The following is a 22099-nucleotide window of genomic DNA, read 5'->3' as shown; positions in this document are numbered from 1 at the left end:
TTTTCTCTAATGACCCATTTGAGCATTTAGTGCTGACACGGTTCATTAATGTTCCAAAAATCCCTGCAAATACTTTGTCTTTATTTTTTTAGCAAAACCCAGGCTACGAAGATTGTTGAAATATGATTTATGAACACCACTAATTAAGACAAAATTAATGTACTGTAGCTCTTTCTTTGTGTTTTATGATCTCACTGAACTCAGCTGTCCACCTTGGGAATATATATTTTTTTGGATGAGAAAACAAAAATGCGCTGCGGGTCAGTGGAATAGGAATCATTTAGAAATATTACACGGAGAAGAAAAACATCCAGCAGCTTTTGATTTAGAATAGCTGTCCTTTGAGCAATATGTTCGCTATCATAGCAGCTGCCGGACAAATGAGCCAGTGCTAATGAATAAACTGGATCTTCATATTTGGAGCTTGATATGTGAACTGTATTTAAAATAATTATTAGAGCACATTTAGGAGACTTTAATATGAAGTGGAAGCAGAAAATCACAGCCAATAAAATTCTTGTGATCAAGAAAATATCATGGGTCCCTTGAGGAATCCCTCTACAGCTTCATAGTGAGATGCTCAAAATATTTTATAGTCATCACATAATTACCCAAGTTACCATCTGCAAATAAAAAATATAGCAAATATATCTACAGGTATATCCTTAGTAGAGAAGTGTGCGCGTGAACTGCTCAATACCAGTTCAATACATTATTGCAACAGAGTGAGGGTGGCAAAACTCTTAGCATCCCACAATTCACATTACAACCACTGGGTGGCCACATATAGAAATCTATAGCACATCTCACGACTATTGTGAAATCAAGGGGTTTTCTTTTTGTTTGCTTTAGTTTTTTTTAATCAAAGCGGGTCTTTAGACAAGGGGAAAAGTTAAGTAGAAATCATTGCTAATAATAATACATTCTATAGTTTTTTTTATTCTTTATTCTACACAGTTAAAAATTATGTGATCAATTTCATAATATATTTTTTAAGAGGGGTGGACATCCATTTTTCATTTTCGTTACAGCGCTCTCAATCCCAATCCATCGAGTTAATGGATTTTTCTAGGAGTTTTACACTGATAATCTATCCTTTCGATAGGTCATCAATTATCAGTATCTGACAAGTGGATGGTCTGAGACCCAGGTCTTCTGCCGATCAGTTATTTGAGAAGGCACCGAAGCTTGCAGTAGCGTGCCGGCCTTCCCCAGCTTTGCTTAGGCCAATGATGGCTAACCTCTGACACTCCAACTGTCATGAAACTGCGACTCCCAGCATGCTCCATTCATTTCTCTGAAGTTCTGAGAACAACTAAGCAAATGTGTATCTTGGGATTTGTAGCTTTACCACAGCTGGAGTGCCGGAGGTTAGCCATCCCAGGCCTAGGCCTTGTGCTGTCACATTCATTGATCACATGGCCTAAACATAACACCGCCCCATTGAAATGAATGGGGCTGGGCTGTGATACCCAGCAGTCACTATACAATGTACAGCGCTGTGCTTGGTTTGCTGAGAGAGCACTCTACTGCGAACGCCAGTGCCTTATCAAACGGCTGATTGTGGGGATCCCAGGTGTCAGGCCCCCATTCGATCAGATACTAATGACCTATCCAGAGGATAGGTCATCAGTATAAAACTTCCAAATAACCCCTTTAAATTATATACAGATTTATAAAGCTCTCATTGACGTCAATAATAAATCCTTCTGTAAGGTCATAAGCTCTAGTGCGAAGATAAACATTACTAAACATAAATTGTTTTATTTTTTATTTTTAAACAGGCCAGAACCAGTATTATGGACAAAGGATGGTGGAGAGCTTCCAGATCCAGACAGGATGGTCGTGAGTGGACGTGAACTAACAATAACTTTCCTGAACAAAACGGACAATGGAACATATCGATGTGAAGCAACCAACTCCATTGGTAAAAACAGTGCAGAATACATCTTGATAATAAACGGTAGGTTTACTAAATATTTGTTAGAGTGATCATTCTGTATCATTGTGGGCCTCATTCATTAATGTCATATTGACATAGCAACACAATACGGGTGCAATGAAATTGCGACAAAAATGTCAGTGTGAATATACCCTACACGTTTCATCTTTCTAGTGCAGTGTGGTTAATTAAAGGAGAATATTGGTCAAAGATTGGGCAAAAATTGAGCTCTTAATACAACACTAAAGCTGGATTAACAAGGGGCAATTGTCCGACCAATTATAAGAAATGCTAGTGTAAATGCTTGTTCCTAAATGTGCAAAATGCTCATTCATCAGGTGGAATCATCTTTGATATGGACACCTAAATAATCATGAAAATTCGGTTTTTTACCTGTACTGATGAGTACAGATGAGCAAATCTTCCAAAATTTGGTCCGTTTTCCACATTCGCAAAATTTTTCAAAAAGTTTGGTTTCAAATCTATTTGTTCCGAACTAAAGTTGCTCCAATTGCCCTGGAAATTGATATATGATGCCCTCTAGTCCTCTAAAACACATATTTTTTTTAATGAAAAGTTCCTATCTTGTTTCACAACTTTATTACAATTTTTTTTCTTTTTTCCTTGCTCAGTCTGATACAGCATCAGGTGTAACTGTATCTACTTTTATCATTGCCACCGCAAACGGCAATTGTTGATGGCCGAAACTAACTGCAATTACCTCCTGACTGGCGGTGACAGAACGCTATTGATTGTTATGCTCTGGGCGTTGTTTTCCACGATTCGTCTAAATCAAACCAGAAAAGATTTGGGATCCATATGGTGCCTAAAAAATTTGAGATTCTGAACGAATCTCTGAATATCAGTTATCGGGAAGGAATGGTTTCGTCCGATAATTTGTGTAAATGTGCCTTAAAGAGAGTCTGTTACCTCCATATAGCCATATACAGTGCTTACATGGCTCTGTAGCACACCTATACAGGATTGTAACAGTATCTTTGTCTTTAGACTTGCACCAGCAGGAAAAACAAAGTTTAATTCATATGCAAATGATCACCTGCAAGTGCCCAGGGGCGGAGTTCAGTGTGTAGGTGCCCAGGCTGCTCTGCCTTCTTTTCACTTTACTCCTCCCCATCCTCTGCCTTTGCCCGCCCTCCAAGTCCAGACCTATCGATGAGGCAAGAGACTTGGAGGGCGGGCAAAGGCAGAGGCTGGGGAGGAGTAAAGTGAAAAGAAGGCAGAGCAGCCTGGGCACCTACACACTGAACGCCACCCCTGGGCACTTGCGGGTGATCATTTGCATATGAATTAAACTTCATTTTTCCTGCTGGTGCAAGTCTAAAGAAAAGAATAAAGGTACCGTTACAATCCTGTATAGGTGTGCTACAGAGCCATGTAAGCACTGTGTATGGCCATATGGAGGTGACAGACTCCCTTTAAGAATGACTAGATATTATCAGCTGCCCAATGCCCACCAAACGTCATTCAAATTTCATTTTTCAACTTCTTGATGTTCTTGATGTTATGCATATAACTTAACTATCTCACAATATTGTGCCATTTGTCATCATTGTTTTATTGTGACTGATTGTGGGTGATATGAGATTTGCTTATTAAAACTGATAATTAGCAAACGATAGCCAGGAATGCACATAGAGGTGTAAATGGCCGCCTTGTCACAGCACGGCAGTTATTGGCAGCTGTAATCTGATCCCTCAGTGAGTTTTCAGTTGTCTTGATCACTCATGATTGATTAAACAGAGAAGTCACAGAAAAGCCTGTTAAGTTGAGAAACAGAGAAACAGGCATTTACTATATATATATTTATATATATAATATATACAGTGTGTATATATTTATATATATTTATATATATATATAATTTTCTTTTTTTTCCTTCTGAAAACAATACCAATGTTATAGCTGACTATGCGTCTCTATGTTCTTTAAGGAGCCCCAAAGCATTTATTTGATATTCGCAGTGTCCCAACATAAAACTGAACTGTGTCAGATCTTTGGAGTTAAAAGGTTTGGAAAAATAGAACAAAAAAAAAAAAAAAGCAGTATGGGAATAAGAATGTGCACACCTACCAAATAATATTAAAAACATATATTTATTATTTAATCACAAAAAACAGACCATGTACAAACACAGAAAATTATTTAAAAACAACCTAGACACATAGAGGGTCTGTCATGTAAGGAACCCATCCATACAACATCCCCCACCACAGTTAAATACAGTGAAGTATATAGATTAAACACATATAGATAGTGCATATAGGCAATAATAGAAATAATCTGCGGCCCAAGAAGGGGGATGAGTTGAGCACCAGTTGAGCGCCAATTAGTCTGGCTTCATCAGGGGTGTCTAAGTGAATGAGGATTAGCTGTAATACCGCATACACAATTTGTGGGCCAGTGTGGCACAGATTTTTATATTTTTTTAAGACATAAGCCATATTTCAAATCCCACTAGCCCCTTTAAAGCCTAATTACCCACAAACAATCCCTTTCACCTAGCCCTATGGCCATGACCACATGTTTCCTGCTTATCTGCATTCTAACTCCTAGTTCAAGTCCTGCCTTCACCTAATTGAATACTGGAAGCCATCCCTCATATCTTCTTCATGGGAAGAGCCTCCCAAGCCTGTTCTCTCCTAAGCCACTCTTTGAATTATTTTCTGTGACCATAAAATGTAGTTCTTTGTGGTCAATGAGGCCAGGCACAATGTTATTTCATTGTCAGATGTAGACAGGAGGACATCATTTGGATCAGAAGAGGGCATCACACAGGAAAATGACTTTGCTTGTGTTCCCTTGAACATAACATGAACATAACTATCTGTTACATACTGTCAGATGTTGTGCATTAATGTCATTTTATTCTTCTCTATATAAAATATACACTGGAATCTATACAAATTGCAGGAATGTATTCGCCAATAACCTCAGTGGAAATGTTTGTGCTCCTAGAACACGTTAATAATTGCCATGTAATATGGGTCCACCCTATGGTGAAGCTGAAGAACCTGAAAGATATTTTTTCACCAATCTGTTTACATAAACTGGATAAAATATTCATAAGGATAAGCAGAGCCTCCAGAATGAAGGATTTTACAGCTATTAGTTTCCTATAATGCCGGCAGGGCCCCCTGTAGATCAGATTGTACTTCTAAAGAGTAGTAGACCTCCTCCATATTTCTCCAGTCTTTACTGCTTGTGATGTGAAAAAACAAGGCTATAGAAGAAAAGTTAATGTACCTGAGTGGTAAAATACCATTCTGCTCTAATAATGCTATCATTTAACACAGTCATAGTCACTTTATTTCTAACATGTCAAAAAATCTTAGACTTAATAAATGTACTGTTGTGCAGAATGTACAACTGTTAAGGCTACTTTCACACTCGCGTTAATATTTTCCGGTATTGAGATCCGTCATAGATAGAGTTGAGCGAACACCTGGATGTTCGGGTTCGAGAAGTTCGGCCGAACTTCCCGGAAATGTTCGGGTTCGGGATCCGAACCCGACCCGAACTTCGTCCCGAACCCGAACCCCATTGAAGTCAATGGGGACCCGAACTTTTTGGCACTAAAAAGGCTGTAAAACAGCCCAGGAAGGAGCTAGAAGGCTGCAAAAGGCAGCAACATGTAAGTAAATCCCCTGCAAACAAATGTGGATAGGGAAATGAATAAAAATAAAATAAATAAAAATTAACCAATATCAATTGGAGAGAGGTCCCATAGCAAAGAATCTGGCTTCATGTCACCCACCACTGTAACAGTCCATTGTCAGATATTTAGGCCCAGGCACCCAGGCAGAGGAGAGAGGTCCCGTAACAGAGAATCTGGCTTCATGTCAGCAGAGAATCAGTCTGCATGTCATAGCAGAGAATCAGGCTTCACGTCAGACACCACTGTAACAGTCCATTGTCATATATTTAGGCCCAGGCACCCAGGCAAAGGAGAGAGGTCCCGTAACAGAGAATCTGGCTTCATGTCAGCAGAGAATCAGTCTGCATGTCATAGCAGAGAATCAGGCTTCACGTCAGCCACCACTGTAACAGTCCATTGTCATATATTTAGGCCCAGGCACCCAGGCAGAGGAGAGAGGTCCCGTAACAGAGAATCTGGCTTCATGTCAGCAGAGAATCAGTCTGCATGTCATAGCAGAGAATAAGGCTTCACGTCAGCCACCACTGTAACAGTCCATTGTCATATATTTAGGCCCAGGCACCCAGGCAGAGGAGAGAGGTCCCGTAACAGAGAATCTGGCTTCATGTCAGCAGAGAATCAGTCTTCATGTCATAGCAGAGAATCAGGCTTCACGTCAGCCACCACTGTAACAGTCCATTGTCATATATTTAGGCCCACGCACCCAGGCAGAGGAGAGAGGTCCCGTAACAGAGAATCTGGCTTCATGTCAGCAGAGAATCAGTCTGCATGTCATAGCAGAGAATCAGGCTTCACGTCAGCCACCACTGTAACAGTCCATTGTCATATATTTAGGCCCAGGCACCCAGGCAGAGGAGAGAGGTCCCTTAACAGAGAATCTGGCTTCATGTCAGCAGAGAATCAGTCTGCATGTCATAGCAGACAATCAGGCTTCATGTCAGCCACCACTTTAACAGTCCATTGTCATATATTTAGGCCCAGGCACCCAGGCAGAGGAGAGAGGTCCCTTAACAGAGAATCTGGCTTCATGTCAGCAGAGAATCAGTCTGCATGTCATAGCAGAGAATCAGGCTTCACGTCAGGTGGTGGTGCAGTTAGCTGTGGCGTGTTGACAAAACTTTTCCACATCTCTGCCATGCTAACCCTGCCCTCAGAGGAGCTGGCCGTGACACAGCTGCCTTGGCGACCTCTTGCTCCTCCTCTGCCTTGGCCTTGGGCTTCCACTTGTTCCCCTGTGACATTTGGGAATGCTCTCAGTAGCGCGTCTACCAACGTGCGCTTGTACTCGTGCATCTTCCTATCACGCTCCAGTGCAGGAAGTAAGGTGGGCACATTGTCTTTGTAGCATGGATCCAGCAGGGTGGCAACCCAGTAGTCCGCACGCGTTAAAATGTGGGCAACTCTGCTGTCAATGCGCAGGCACTGCAGCATGTAGTCGCTCATGTGTGCCAGGCTGCCCAGGGGTAAGGACAAGCTGTCCTCTGTGGGAGGCGTATCGTCATCGTCCTGCGTTTCCCCCCAGCCACGCACCAGTGATGGGCCCGAGCTGCAATGGGTGCCACCCCGCAGTGACCATGCTTCATCCTCATCCTCCTCCACCTCCTCCTCATCCTCGTCCTCCTCGTCCTCCAGTAGTGGGCCCTGGCTGGCCACATTTGTACCTGGCCTCTGCTGTTGCAAAAAACCTCCCTCTGAGTCACTTCGAAGAGACTGGCCTGAAAGTGCTAAAAATCACCCCTCTTGCTCCTCCTCCTCCTCCTCCTGGGCCACCTCCTCTTCCATCATCGCCCTAAGTGTTTTCTCAAGGAGACATAGAAGTGGTATTGTAACGCTGATAACGGCGTCATCGCCACTGGCCATGTTGGTGGAGTACTCGAAACAGCGCAACAGGGCACACAGGTCTCGCATGGAGGCCCAGTCATTGGTGGTGAAGTGGTGCTGTTCCGCAGTGCGATTGACCCGTGCATGCTGCAGCTGAAACTTCACTATGGCCTGCTGCTGCTCGCACAGTCTGTCCAGCATGTGCAAGGTGGAGTTCCATCTGGTGGGCATGTCGCATATGAGGTGGTGAGCGGGAAGGCCGAAGTTACGCTGTAGCGCAGACAGGCGAGCAGCGGCAGGATGTAAACGCCGGAAGCGCGAACAGACGGCCCGCACTTTATGCAGCAGCTCTGACATGTCGGGGTAGTTGTGAATGAACTTCTGCACCACCAAATTCAGCACATGCGCCAAGCAAGGGATGTGCGTCAAACCGGTTAGTCCCAGAGCTGCAACGAGATTTCGCCCATTATCGCACACCACCAGGCCGGGCTTGAGGCTCACTGGCAGCAACCACTCGTCGGTCTGTTGTTCTATACCCTGCCACAACTCCTGTCCGGTGTGGGGCCTGTCCCCCAAACATATGAGTTTCAGAATGGCCTGCTGACGTTTACCCCGGGCTGTGCTGAAGTTGGTGGTGAAGGTGTGTGGCTGACTGGATGAGCAGGTGGAAGAAGAGGAGGAGGAAGCCGAGAAGGAGGAGGTGGCAACAGGAGGCAAAGAATGTTGCCCTGCGATCCTTGGCGGTGGAAGGACGTGCGCCAAACAGCTCTCCGCCTGGGGCCCAGCCGCCACTACATTTACCCAGTGTGCAGTTAGGGAGATATAGCGTCCCTGGCCGTGCTTACTGGTCCACGTATCTGTGGTTAGGTGGACCTTGCCTCAGATGGCGTTGCGCAGTGCACACTTGATTTTATCGGATACTTGGTTGTGCAGGGAAGGCACGGCTCTCTTGGAGAAGTAGTGGCGGCTGGGAACAACATACTGTGGGACAGCAAGCGACATGAGCTGTTTGAAGCTGTCTGTGTCCACCAGCCTAAATGACAGAATTTCATAGGCCAGTAGTTTAGAAATGCTGGCATTCAGGGCCAGGGATCGAGGGTGGCTAGGTGGGAATTTACGCTTTCTCTCAAATGTTTGTGAGATGGAGAGCTGAACGCTGCCGTGTGACATGGTTGAGATGCTTGGTGACGGAGGTGGTGGTGTTGGTGGTACATCCCCTGTTTGCTGGGCGGCAGGTGCCAACGTTCCTCCAGAGGCGGAGGAAGAGGCCGAGGCGGCAGCAGCAGAAGAGGCCGAGGCGGCAGCAGCAGAAGAGGCCGAGGCGGCAGCAGCAGAAGAGGTAGCAGGGGGAGCCTGAGTGACTTCCTTGTTTTTAAGGTGTTTACTCCACTGCAGTTCATGCTTTGCATGCAGGTGCCTGGTCATGCAGGTTGTGCTAAGGTTCAGAACGTTAATGCCTCGCTTCAGGCTCTGATGGCACAGCGTGCAAACCACTCGGGTCTTGTCGTTAGCACATTGTTTGAAGAAGTGCCATGCCAGGGAACTCCTTGAAGCTGCCTTTGGGGTGCTCGGTCCCAGATGGCGGCGGTCAGTAGCAGGCGGAGTCTCTTGGCGGCGGGTGTTCTGCTTTTGCCCACTGCTCCCTCTTTTGCTACGCTGTTGGCTCGGTCTCACCACTACCTCTTCCTCCGAACTGTGAAAGTCAGTGGCACGACCTTCATTCCATGTGGGGTCTAGGACCTCATCGTCCCCTGCATCGTCTTCCACCCAGTCTTGATCCCTGACCTCCTGTTCAGTCTGCACACTGCAGAAAGACGCAGCAGTTGGCACCTGTGTTTCGTCATCATCAGAGACATGCTGAGGTGGTATTTTCATGTCCTCATCATCAGGAAACATAAGTGGTTGTGCGTCAGTGCATTCTATGTCTTCCACCGCTGGGGAAGGGCTGGGTGGATGCCCTTGGGAAACCCTGCCAGCGGAGTCTTCAAACAGCATAAGAGACTGCTGCATAACTTGAGGCTGAGACAGTTTCCCTGGTATGCATGGGGGTGATGTGACAGACTGATGGGCTTGGTTTTCAGGCGCCATCTGTGCGCTTTCTGCAGAAGACTGGGTGGGAGATAATGTGAACGTGCTGGATCCACTGTCGGCCACCCAATTGACTAATGCCTGTACCTGCTCAGGCCTTACCATCCTTAGAACGGCATTGGGCCCCACCAAATATCGCTGTAAATTATGGCGGCTACTGGGACCTGAGGTAGTTGGTACACTAGGACGTGTGGCTGTGGCAGAACGGCCACGTCCTCTCCCAGCACCAGAGGGTCCACTAACACCACCACGACCATGTCCGCATCCGCTACTAGATGTTTTCCTCATTGTTACCGTTTACCACAATAAGAAAAATATTATTTGGCCCAATGTATTGAATTCAAATTCAGGCCTTTTTTTTTACAGACACCTAACACTATCTGGCTATCTATTTAGGTACCGTATTACACTAATACAGGCACAGCAGTAACGACAGATTTAGCTGAATATAAATTTGAGGCCTAGTATTTAGGCGCTGGGTGACAGGTATAGGTTTACTTACAGAATTCGACTTGGAAATGCACAGTAGCGTGCGTGTGAAGTTATTCAGAATGACCCTATGTGCACCTTGAATCTTATATACCCTTTTAGGGATAGATTTAAAGTAGCTCTGATACAGCAGAAACCACTAAATTAGGAAATTGCTAAATTGGGAATTGTATTTCAACCCAGAACAAAAACTGTGCTTTGAAGGACACTAAATAACTTGCCCAGCCACAGCAATAACCACAGATTTAGCTGACTATAAATTTGAGGCCTATTATTTAGGCGCTGGGTGACAGGTATACGTTTACTGACAGAATTTGACTGGGATATGGCCAAAAAATAACCACACTATTGAGGGTTAAATACACTTGGTGACAGCTTGACCCTGATGTAGGATTTAGCCAAAAAACAACCACACCATTGAGGGTTAAATGCACTTGGTGACAGCTTGCCCCTGATGTAGTATAAAATAACCAGACTATTGATGGTTAAATGCACTTGGTGTGACAGCTTGACCCTGATGTGGGATTTAGCCAAAAAACAACCACACTATTGAGGGTTAAATGCACTTGGTGGCAGCTTGGGCTGGCGCACCACAAGACACAAAATGGCCGCCGATCACCCCAGAAAAAAGTGACTGTAAAACGCTCTGGGCAGCCTAAAAACAGTGAGCAATTCAACAGCAGCAGTTCAATCATCCACAGCTGCAGATCGATCTCTGAATGAAGTCTTTTGGAGGAGTTAATCACTGCCTAATCTCGCCCTAACGTCGCAGCTGCAACCTCTCCCTATACTGATCAGAGCAGAGTGACGGGCGGCGCTATGTGACTCCAGCTTAAATAGAGGCTGGGTCACATGCTGCACTGGCCAATCACAGCCATGCCAATAGTAGGCATGGCTGTGACGGCCTCTTGGGGCAAGTAGTATGACGCTTGTTGATTGGCTGCTTTGCAGCCTTTCAAAAAGCGCCAAGAAAGCGACGAACACCGAACCCGAACCCGGACTTTTACAAAAATGTCCGGGTTCGGGTCCGTGTCACGGACACCCCAAAATTCGGTACGAACCCGAACTATACAGTTCGGGTTCGCTCATCCCTAGTCATAGAGTCTCAATACCTGAAAAAAAATGCTTCTGTTTTGTCCCCATTCATTGTCAAAGGGGACAAAATGTAACTGAACAGAACGGAGCGCTCCAAAATGCATTGTGTTACATTCTCATACCGGAGAGCAAACCGCGGCATGCTGCAGTTTGCTTTCCGTCCTGGGATGCTGAGCAAGACTGATCCGTCATGACCGACAATGCAAGTCAATGGGGACGGATCAGTTTTCTCTGTCACAATCTGACACAATAGAAAACAGATCTGTCCCCCATTGACTTTCAATGGAGTTCATGATGGATCCGTCTTGGCTATGTTGAAAATAATACAATGGATCCGTTCATAACAGATGCAGATGGTTGTATTATCAGCAACGGGAACGTTTTTGCTGAACCCTGCCGGATACAGCAAAACGCTAGTGTGAAAGTAGCCTTCGGCATGTGCAGTATATATTTAGCTTAAAGGGTTTTTCCAGGACTTACCTATTAGTGACCTAGCTTTAGGATTGGTCATTAATATCAAAACAGTGGTGGTCAAATTCCTGGCAATCTGCTGCATTCACTAACTGTAACACCAGAACTAGGTACAGTAGCAACACTGCTTCATACAGAGTGTAGCGAATGTGTCTTGTTACCGCAGCACTGCCAGATCCTTACACTGCACAGTGGTCGTGCCTGGATACTGCTTCACTGCCAGATCCGTACACTGCGCAGTGGCCGTGCCTAAATACTGCTGCACTGCCAGATCCGTACACTGCGCAGTGGCGGTGCATGGATACTGCAGTGCTGCCAGCTCCGTATACTGTGTAGTGTTTGTGCCTGGATACTGCAGTGCTGCCAGCTCTGTATACTGTGTAGTGTCTGTGCCTGGATACTGCAGGGCTGCCAGCTCCTCCGTATACTGTGTAGTGTCTGTGCCTGGATACTGCAGTGCTGCCAGCTCTGTACACTGTATAGTGTCCATGCCTGGATACTGCAGTGCTGACAGCTCAGTACACTGTGAAATGGCGTGCCTAGATACTGCAGTGCTGCCAGCTCTGTACACTGTGCAATGGCCATGCCTGAATTGCAGTGCTGCCAGCTCCATACACTATGCAATGGCCGTGCATAGATACTTGCAGTGCTGCCAGCTCTGTACACTGTGTACTAACCGTGCCTGGATACTGTAATGCTGCCAGCTCCGTGTACTGTGTACTGGCCGTGCCTTGATACTGCAGCACTGCCAGCTCCAAACACCTTGCAGTGGCCGTGCCTGGACACTGCAGTGCTGCCAGCTCTGTACACTGTGTAGTAATCGTGCCTGGATACTGTACTGCTGCCAGCTCCATATACTGTGTAGTGGCCATGCCTGGATACTGCAGCAATGCCAACTCCAAACACCATGCAGTGGCCGTGTCTGGACACCGCAGTGCTGACATCTTTGTACTCTGTGTAGTAATCGTGCCTGGATACTGTAGCACACTGAAGCATATAGCACGTTTAGTTCTCTGGGGCCGTACACATCTGTATTTATTGCAGGTCTATGTGAATATTCCACTAATTATAGAAAATGTCCAATTCTGCTCCACATTGCAGGCTAGAAAAGTCATTTCTATTGATGAGTGAGAGAAATGAGAAATGCACACAGAAGCTATCCATATTTTGTGGATCTGTGGTTTGCAGACAGAAACACAGACATGAGGCCTTAAAGGGGTTGTCTCACTTCAGCAAATGCCATTTATCATGTAGAGAAAGTTAATACATGGAACTTGTTCATTTATTGTGATTGTCCATATTGCCTCCTTTGCTGGCTTTTTCATAACATTATACACTGCTCATATCCAGGTATTACGACCACCCTGCAATCTAGCAGTAGAAGTGGTCGTGCTTGCACACTGTAGGAAAAGATGCTGGCCACCTCATATCTCATAGCTGCAGTGGTCGTCGTAAATCCTAGATACGAGCACTGTATAATGTGATGGAAAAACTAATCCAACCAGCAAAGGAGGCAATATGGAGAATCACAATATAGTAGTAAGTGTCTTGTATTATGTTCGTCTATATGATAAATGCCTTTATTGAAGTGAGACAACCACTTTAAACTTAGAAGTCTAGGACAAGTCACATGAGATTGGCTGCAGACAATACTGTAGCTACGAAACTGTTATAAGAGAGAAAAGAGACAGACATGGCCAGTGCACTCCACAGCCTCAGCATTAAAACTCAGCATGTCCGGGGATATTATTATTAAGTGTTCTTGCATGGCAAGACCCCTTACTGTTATCTCACATATATATTCTTATTATTATAGTCAAATTTACCACCCTAACTCCTCCCACAGTTTTTACACTACATAGACAGTAATATACCGAAACGTGCGGCTTGTTCCCGATTGGTGTGCTATTACTTTGTGGTATGTTTTGCAGAATTTATGAAATATCTGCATTTTTGTGGCGAAATTGGTCCCATAGGAATTAATGGCGGAATGTTCAAAACTAGAGTGGGAGTTGACAAAAGCTAGAGTGTGAGCTGAAAAATCAGGACATGATTTCTATACTGCCACCGCACCCTCATTTTCAAGCCCACCTACACAAATCTTATATCAAAATGCTATCCCTGCTGCCACTAAAAATGTCCACAGCTAAACGATAGCCCTAATAGTTTTCACAATATGACCATTTGTTTGCAATTCACACCGCCCATTGTCATTCATTGAAACTCCACTCTAGCCACCTCAAATTTTAAGGGCAATTTCTAAACTGCAACTGTGCCTTCATTTTTAATATTTCAGAGACATACTATGTAGGTCTGGGTCTTGTGATTCTCAAAATATAAAGCATTTCCCTGTAGGATTTATAATTTTTAAGCTACAGCCGTTTGAAGATGGCAACCTCCAGTGAAGTGAGCAAGTTGGAGCAGTTTGTTTTTAACCGCTCTTCTCTGCCCTTGCTATAGAGTGAGTTGCCAAAGGAACCCAGGTGTGTGAGCAGCCAGCAAAGTGACAAAAGCTAGAGTGTGAGCTGAAAAATCAGGCCATGATTTCTAAACTGCCACCATTCCCTCATTTTCAAGCCCACCTACACAAATCTTATATCAAAATGTTCAGCTATCCCTGCTGCCACAAAAAATGTCCATGACTAAGCCATAGTCCTGATAATTTTCACAATATGACCATTTGTTTGCAACTCACGCCGCCCATTGACATTCGTTGAAATTCACTCTAGCCACCTCAAATCTGAAGGGTAATTTCTAAACTTTGACTGTGCCTTTTTAAATATTTCAGAGACATACTATGCATCAAAATGTAGGTCTGGATCTTCTGATACCCACAATATAAATCTCTTCGCTGTAATTTTTAAACTACAACCATTTGAAGATGGCAACCCCCAGTGAAGTGAGCAAGTTGGAGCAGTTTGTTTTTAACCGCTCTTCTCTGCCCTTGCTGTAGAGTGAGTTGCCATAGGAATATATATATATATATATATAATATATTCTGTTCTTCGCCAGAAGCGTAAAATCTGCAATATTATTTTTACACACAATGAGTTACTGTTTAATTGCTAAACAGAATTACAGCCTCTGATGGGCCCTCTTTGAACCCTACATTGGCCAACCTCTGCTCTGCTACATCTTTTTGTCAAGCCAAGTATACAATTTGCTTTGCTTTGTGTTTCATTTATTTTTTTATCCCTCTAAATATATCCCCTGTATCTATTTTCTAAGAGTCTCTGCTTATAATTCAAGAGGAATATCTGGGAGGAAGAGTGAAGCTACTTATTAATTCCGAGTAGCAGTGGAAGTTACGATAACGCTGAACGGTAGCGGGAGTTACAATGGACTGGCAGTGCAGGAAGCTTTATAGCTCTGTACTATTGTTTCCAAGCACAGCTGTGTGTGTACATCAGAGCAAGGGAAATATGTCTAATTGTACTGCGTAATGTACAAAGTGTGGGACAGAAAGTCATTGGAACAGTGCATGCTTTATGACCAGATATTCAGTATTACTGCTGGAAAGTCGTTGTAAATCCAGACCGGTATGCATAATGCGTAATGCGGGTGGAAAATATGATGCTTGCATTTATCATCGTAAAAAGTTCACTCTAAAATTGAGTTTTTTCTTCCCCCCCTTTTTAATTTTATAAATCTGATGCTGCTTTAGTGTGAAGGAGAATTGAAAGACATTGATAAATGTCTTGGCAAGTAAAGAGAGGCGTCTTGTAGAATTTATTTTCAGATCACCTCCTTTTTAGACTCAACAGCTCAGATAAATGTTCATTTGCGCTAATGCAGAGGTGACATGCTGCGGTAACAACCAGCGGACGACATCAGTTTGTATTTCCTATTAATATCCTGCTAGAAACATAATATTGCAGGTCACATTTTCAATCTGAATCATCTCATTTGAAAGTTAGAAAGCTAACTATGAATTATTTATTAAGTTCAGATCTGCAGCTGTGCCAAGGTCCCCATGAAGAGCGCTGCCTAACGAACCTAATCCATGTTGTGCCATCTTGGTCTCAGTGTGAGACGCGTAGCTGAAACTTTGTATGTGGCTGTTCATCAGTCACCGAGTAAATTGTTAACAAATGGACCTCAACGCTGGTTTTCTTGGGTATATAGTTAAAAAAAAGTACAGTGTAATACACTTTAGAACATAGCTACGTGGTGGATACAGTGCAGCTATTATCACCAACAGTTAAAAGGCTGAGAAGATATTGTCATCATCATCAACATTAGTGTCATCCCCATCTTTTTCCACCAATCGTTATTGACATCAGCACAATCAGATCATAGATTTAAGGGTTGAGATGCAACCCACCTCATGAACCAACTTCTGGAACACCAAAGGTTACAGTAAAACTATTATCTTCAAGGAAACTTCTAGTGCTTAAATACCACACATACAGTATTAAATTGGCACAATTTTAAGGGGTTATCTGGTAATTAATATTGACCTATCCTTAGTATAGGTCATCAATATCAAATCCATGCTGGTTTGACACCTGGAACCATGAGCACCATGTGGCATCACCGTACATAAATCACATGGCTTAGTTGCAGTTCAACCCCATTTAAGTCAATAGGGCTGACCTATATTACCAAGTACAGCCACTATACGATGTATAGTGATGTGGTTGATAAGCATCTGCTCACCAGAGCTCCAGTGAGTTTTGCAGCTTCCCAAATCAGTTGATAGTCCGGTATACCCGGACTTGGATCTCCGCCAATGTGATATTGATGACCTATCTTCTACCATCCTATTGATGACCTATCCTCTTTCTTAGAAAGATATTGTCATGCTCTTATTATGTCTGATTTTCATTTTTTACATTAATTGTGGGATAATACCTTTAATTTTGCAACTTTAGAGGTTGTAGACATAGCAGTAAGAGCCTTGTGACCAATTGTCCTCCCTGTCCCATAAGACCGAAGGACAGCAAGAGGACCTTCTGAAAGCATGATGTGAAGTAAAATAATACACACAATGCATACTTGACATGATGTTCTACAGTACAGTACATGTCATCATTGGCTACGATGAAGTGAAGATTATACCCTTGGTATATAGTTAAACTGGATCTTTAGGCTTAGTATGTTATCCTATGTAAGGGCAAATAATTACAGCTAGCCAAATTTGGCTAGGATAATTACAGCTGGTCACAAATTTGGCTAGGAGCACTGAAAGAATATACTGAGCATATAAGTTATGAGTCTGGTGTATTCAATGCTATATTACAATTCTCCCTGCCTCCCCCTGTTCCTCATATGGTGCATACAGGGCAGCTTGTCAATCACCGCATGGAGGGGTGGAGTGAGGTGAGCCAAACACTCTCCTTATGAATACACTGGACTAAACTATGTCCCCAACATATTCTTTCAGTGGTCCTTGTAGCAAAACTGCAAAACATTTCAGTGGTAGTATGGACTTGTAATATTCTACCATTACATAAAGCAGCATATAAAACTAACCAAAATCAAAACTATACCCAGAGTTGCTATTAGACTTTTTGTAGCTTGATAAGTTCAATGGAATTCCTATCCATACAGTGGATGTAGGATCCACTTCACCATGCAGGGTTAGGTTGAATATATGCCACCAGGGTTGGCAAACAGAATTTTAAACATTTCTGGGCAACTTATCCCAGAATCATAGACAGTCAACAATTTTTAATAGACAAATTGGAAATTCACAATGAATGATAAAGATTATAAGTAATAGAGGTCTGTAGCTCAATATATTTAATATTTATATAAAAGCTCATCACCAACATTTACTGGGAGCTGTAAAATGATGATAATTACAACCAAAATAACCTGTTCAAGTACCACCAGCCTCATAAAAATCCCGGACAAGTCATTTTTTTTCCACGGACACAGGAAAAAAGTTGCTTATTTTTACGGACTGTCCATAAATTTCTGGACAGTTGTCAACCCTGTTTGCCACAAAGGTAAGGGTGTCACCTAATATAATGTTCTCACCTGGCCTTATAGATGGTGCAGTCCTTCTGTTGACATTCACAGTTTATTAGTCTTGTATAATATGGAATAAAACTTTTTGATGTAGGAAATTTTAATTTCACTTTTAGTGCATAAAACATCATAATAATCTTTTATAATGAAATCCACTGCTGAGACTCTGTTCTCCTTTCCATTGTCTTAGTGAGGCTACTACAGGTTAATGTTTTCTACAATTTAGCATGTAGAGAATGATAACGGAGTAATATTAGAAAACAGTTTGCTGCTTGCTGTCCTGCATGGTGAAGTGGATGCTAAATGTGCTGTGCTTAGATCCATTATCAGAATTCTTTGTGTTGTCTTACTATTGATTAATCAGAAGGAGCCCAAGCCGATGTAATAAGTGCACATAAACAAGCTCTCGATTCCTAATCCAGCACCATTTCAAAGATGAGCACCACTTACCGACCTGCCGCATAGCAGCATATCAGAGAGCACAGAATACAGAAGGCAAGGGACGTCTTGTCTCTTCAGATGTTTGTTTTTCTGTTCTGTGGATTTGGAGTTCTACCCAAAAACTATTACTGAAAAAGAAGCAAGACAATGGCATGGATGAAGCCTGTTACTGCCAAATGGAGAGTTCACCCATCAACCAATCACAAATATAATATGGAATTTGTATACCTAGGGTTTAATTCTATCTATCTATCTATCTTTTTATCTATCTTTCTATCTATCTATTCTATACCTATCTGTCTATGTATATTTATCTATTTACAGTATTTATCTACTTTTTTTTAATGCCAATAATGTGTGACTGTTACAACTCTATATAAATAGAGATAATATCTACAGTGCAATAAGTTTCAACAATATGCACTTTGGAGAAAAAAAAAGAACACACCAGAACAAGAATGTGTGAATGCAATTATGAGATATCTAAGTGATTAGAATATTAGAACAAAAGGTTGTTTATTGGGGAAAACTGTGTACAATTGAGAGGAGGCTCTAGGACCATGGATACAAGAAGAAATACAGTGTGGCATGGAGGCATACAGGCTCAGTATGGTATCCTGCGACCCATTTGCCCACAGATGTTGCAGCTGGGTCAGTATAACCTGCACACCCGTAGGTTGCTGAAACTGACGTCCCGACTGGTGCCATATGTGCTTGATTGCGGACTTGCTGTGTGTGGTCATGCATTATCCTGCTGAAAAATGGCAGTTGGAAACCATACCATGGCAGGTAACACATCTTACCTTAGGATATCCTGCACATATCGCTGAGCTGTTAGTGTCCCTCAAATCACTGCAAGGGGAGACCAACTGTCATATGCAACGGCTCTCCACATCATCACATCAGCAGTTGGGGCAGTGTGTCACTCCACAGCAAAGACAGGTTTGCAGGGCTCACCCCGAGCCCTTCATACACAAGCCCAACCATTGTCGTATCCAAAATAGAATATCTATACATCACTAAAAATATAGCAGTCCTGCTTTCTTGGTCATGTCATTACTGCAAACAAAGGCAATGTCAATGGCAGGACAAATAAGAGGTGCAGTGACACCAAATTTCATTTTGCTATGTTCCTGGAAATGGTGTTCGGAAGAGACAGCTCTGTGGTAAAGGTACCACCGGAGTCTGGATGGTGGACATCAGAACTGTTGGAGCTACTTGTGCTTATCAGTGTATTAAACAATCCTGTCCTGTCCAGAGTCTGTTCAGCATGTATGCGTGCCCTCTCATAACCACTGCTCCCAACCCCTAGTACCAGCTAGATTAGGACAGCCTAGATGGTGAGAAATTTGTCAAACTGACCATCCTGTTCTCTCAGTCCAATGGTCCAAAGTCTGTCTATTAGGCAGAATATCTTTGAGTGCACTATAGTGGCATAGCAGGCAAAAATATCTCACCAAGAGGTACACTAACTAAAAGTAGCCTCTGAAAGCCTTGTAATCATTTATATATCTGCATGAGAAAAATTTGGCCAACCCCTTTAAACTAATTGTCCTTCCTCCAATAATGTTTTTACAACATGAGCAAAGGTTGTGCTAATTAACTGCTTTATAAATTTTGCATAGCAGCTGGAACCTTTTCTTTATCATACAAATTTTGCATAGACATAGAGCCACCACCAAAATCAGTTTCCAAGTAACCATGCCATACATTCATGTAGTAAAGGTACTCTGGAACAGCCCCTCCTTTATTTGCACCTGACTTTGTGTTATAAATACCAGCTCAGAAATCTGAGGAACTGTCAATCAAACAAGAGGGAGAGATGATTTGTAGCATTAGGCATGGAGGAATGGAGCCTCAAATAGAGCGGCCTCACCCTTGGTGAATAATAAGAAGCATTTCTCAGGATTAGACGACCACATTTTTACAAGAAAGGTATGGGTATGTTTCAGGGTGTCCACTCTACGTGCCAGAATTTTACTTTCTAACCTTTTTTGAAGGTGACTAACTCCCTTTAAATGGTAAAACCAGCTTAGTGCCTACTATGAACTAAATGCACAGAAAAGCCAACACCTGCAGCCAGGACTTAGCTTAGCTTACCAACATCTTAATGGAACCTGCTGACTAGAGATGAGCGAATTTCTTAAAAGTTTGATTTGGCTGATTAGCTGAATTTCACAAAAAATTGGCTTCGTGACAAATTACTTCGTCACAAAGTGTGTTTTTTTGTAAGTAGCGGGTGGAATGAGAGGGAACTGCTATAGCACCTCCCCCGTCATTGTACCCCTCAGATGCCGCGTTCATACATGGTCGCGGCATCTGAATGTAAAATTAACAATAATAAAACTTACCGCCTCAATTTGCTCACAACGGGCCGGCCGCCACCATCTTGCTTGAAGATCTCAGGATTACGTCATCACGCCGGCTGGCGTAGTGACGTATGATGTCATCAAGCTGGCCGGCGTGGTGATGTAATCTCACGCCATACGGGATTTCGGCTGAGATCTTCAAGCAAGATGGAGGCTGGAGGCCCGTAATGAGCAAATGGAGGAGGTAAGTTTGATTTTTTTATATTTTTTTGGGGGGGTTTTCATACTATTTTAGATTAAATCGATTCACTGACACAAAGCACGAGGAAATTTGAATTCTAGGTGAACTGAATTCATCCTGAACTTCGTGGGATTCGATTCACCTATCTCTACTGCTGATTCTTTGGGAAGAGAAAGTAGGTTCAGCAGACATCATTCTAATGTATATGGTCTACTTTAGCCTAGCCTATCTTCTCTTTTAGAATCTTTTCTTAGTGTATCTTTTAGAGTACTATACTTCAGGCTGGCAAGCAACCATTGGACATCTTTGTGACGACTATATTGTTACGTGTGGTCCTATGTACAAAAGTGATCTCTTGAATGCTCATCTGACTCAAGAAACCACGGAAGACACATACACATTTAATAGGCTGGAAGTTCTGGAGAACTTTTTGTGGCCACAAGTTGCTCCTCTATATTCAGTAGCAAGGGGACATCTATTGGCTATAATAACAAAGCAGCCAAAACTCAATCAAAGGATAGCTTTCAGAAGCCCAATAAATAATATATCTGCTAAATTATAGGGCATAAAACATTAACACCTCAGTGGAGCGCTGTCCTTTGATCCCTCCTTTGATTGTTTGTTTGCCCGTATTATTTTATTCAGAACCTCTAATGAATTATACACGGGCCGCCAGCTTTCTATTCACTTTCCAGAACATTCTGTTAGTTTAGACAAATGAAAAAGTGTGAAGCCAGCAGAAACTACAATGCAATATTGTTTGATCTCTAATTGCCTAATCTAGATATGGAATGTCTCCTAGAACAAGGTCATCGGCCACCACTTTTTTGTCAAGTGCATGTGAGAGATGAAAGACAATATACTTTTTATGTTAGCCGCACAGATGATAGTTAGAATCGATACAGATATGAGCAAAATGATTACAATTCACCTGTAACTGTTACTTTCCACCATCGTCAAAACAGCCTGCAATATTATTTCCATTTTTCATTGATGTATGGGGGGGGGGGAGGTGGCTGTAAAAGAGCTTATGTAGTTTTGGTCGAGTGAAACAGATCAAACTGTTAGGATTCTCTGTGCTGCATTTGCAGAATCAATACAGCTGCTACTTTCATTTGTCTTGGCTTTTATTGTTAATAATAAATGTCAAGAAAACACTCTCAGAAACCGGAAGGTGTTCCCAAAGTCAGAGATTATGGCAACAGCACAAAGACAGGAGCTATCGTGCACTGGAAATACATTCATATCATTTAGGTAGAGACGGGTCCTTGTCCTCTACATTCTAACTGACCTGCCTAGAAAGTACAAATATATATCATGGGGATACAGCTTGTGTTTTGCAGTGACTCACCGGGTTGTTAACACGCTGGGTTGCTCACTGAATCTTTTTTTTTTACTAACCCAAATATGTATTATTGTGATTTCCTTCAAGTTCATGTCTGGTTTGTGCCTGAGGAAAGTTTGTTTTATAAAAAAACAAACAAAAACTAACTTCCAGAGCATTCTCCTGTATGCCAGTGAACAGTAGATTCTCTATGAACAGTAAATTC

At 42.9% G+C, this 22099-nt stretch overlaps 1 protein-coding gene across 1 annotated transcript in view; it reads left to right on the top strand.

Annotated features, from left to right (window-relative positions):
* CADM2 (cell adhesion molecule 2) overlaps positions 1–22099 on the top strand; it is a 381557-nt gene that overhangs the window by 236220 nt on the left and 123238 nt on the right. Inside the window, exon 6 of the mRNA XM_044285938.1 lies at positions 1785–1963. Coding sequence (XP_044141873.1) covers positions 1785–1963 — 179 coding nt within the window. The remainder of the gene's footprint in view (positions 1–1784; positions 1964–22099) is intronic.

This window comes from Bufo gargarizans, chromosome 3 (genome assembly GCF_014858855.1).
Source record: "Bufo gargarizans isolate SCDJY-AF-19 chromosome 3, ASM1485885v1, whole genome shotgun sequence".
NCBI lineage: Eukaryota > Metazoa > Chordata > Amphibia > Anura > Bufonidae > Bufo > Bufo gargarizans.
This window is presented reverse-complemented; position numbering and strand designations above follow the sequence as displayed.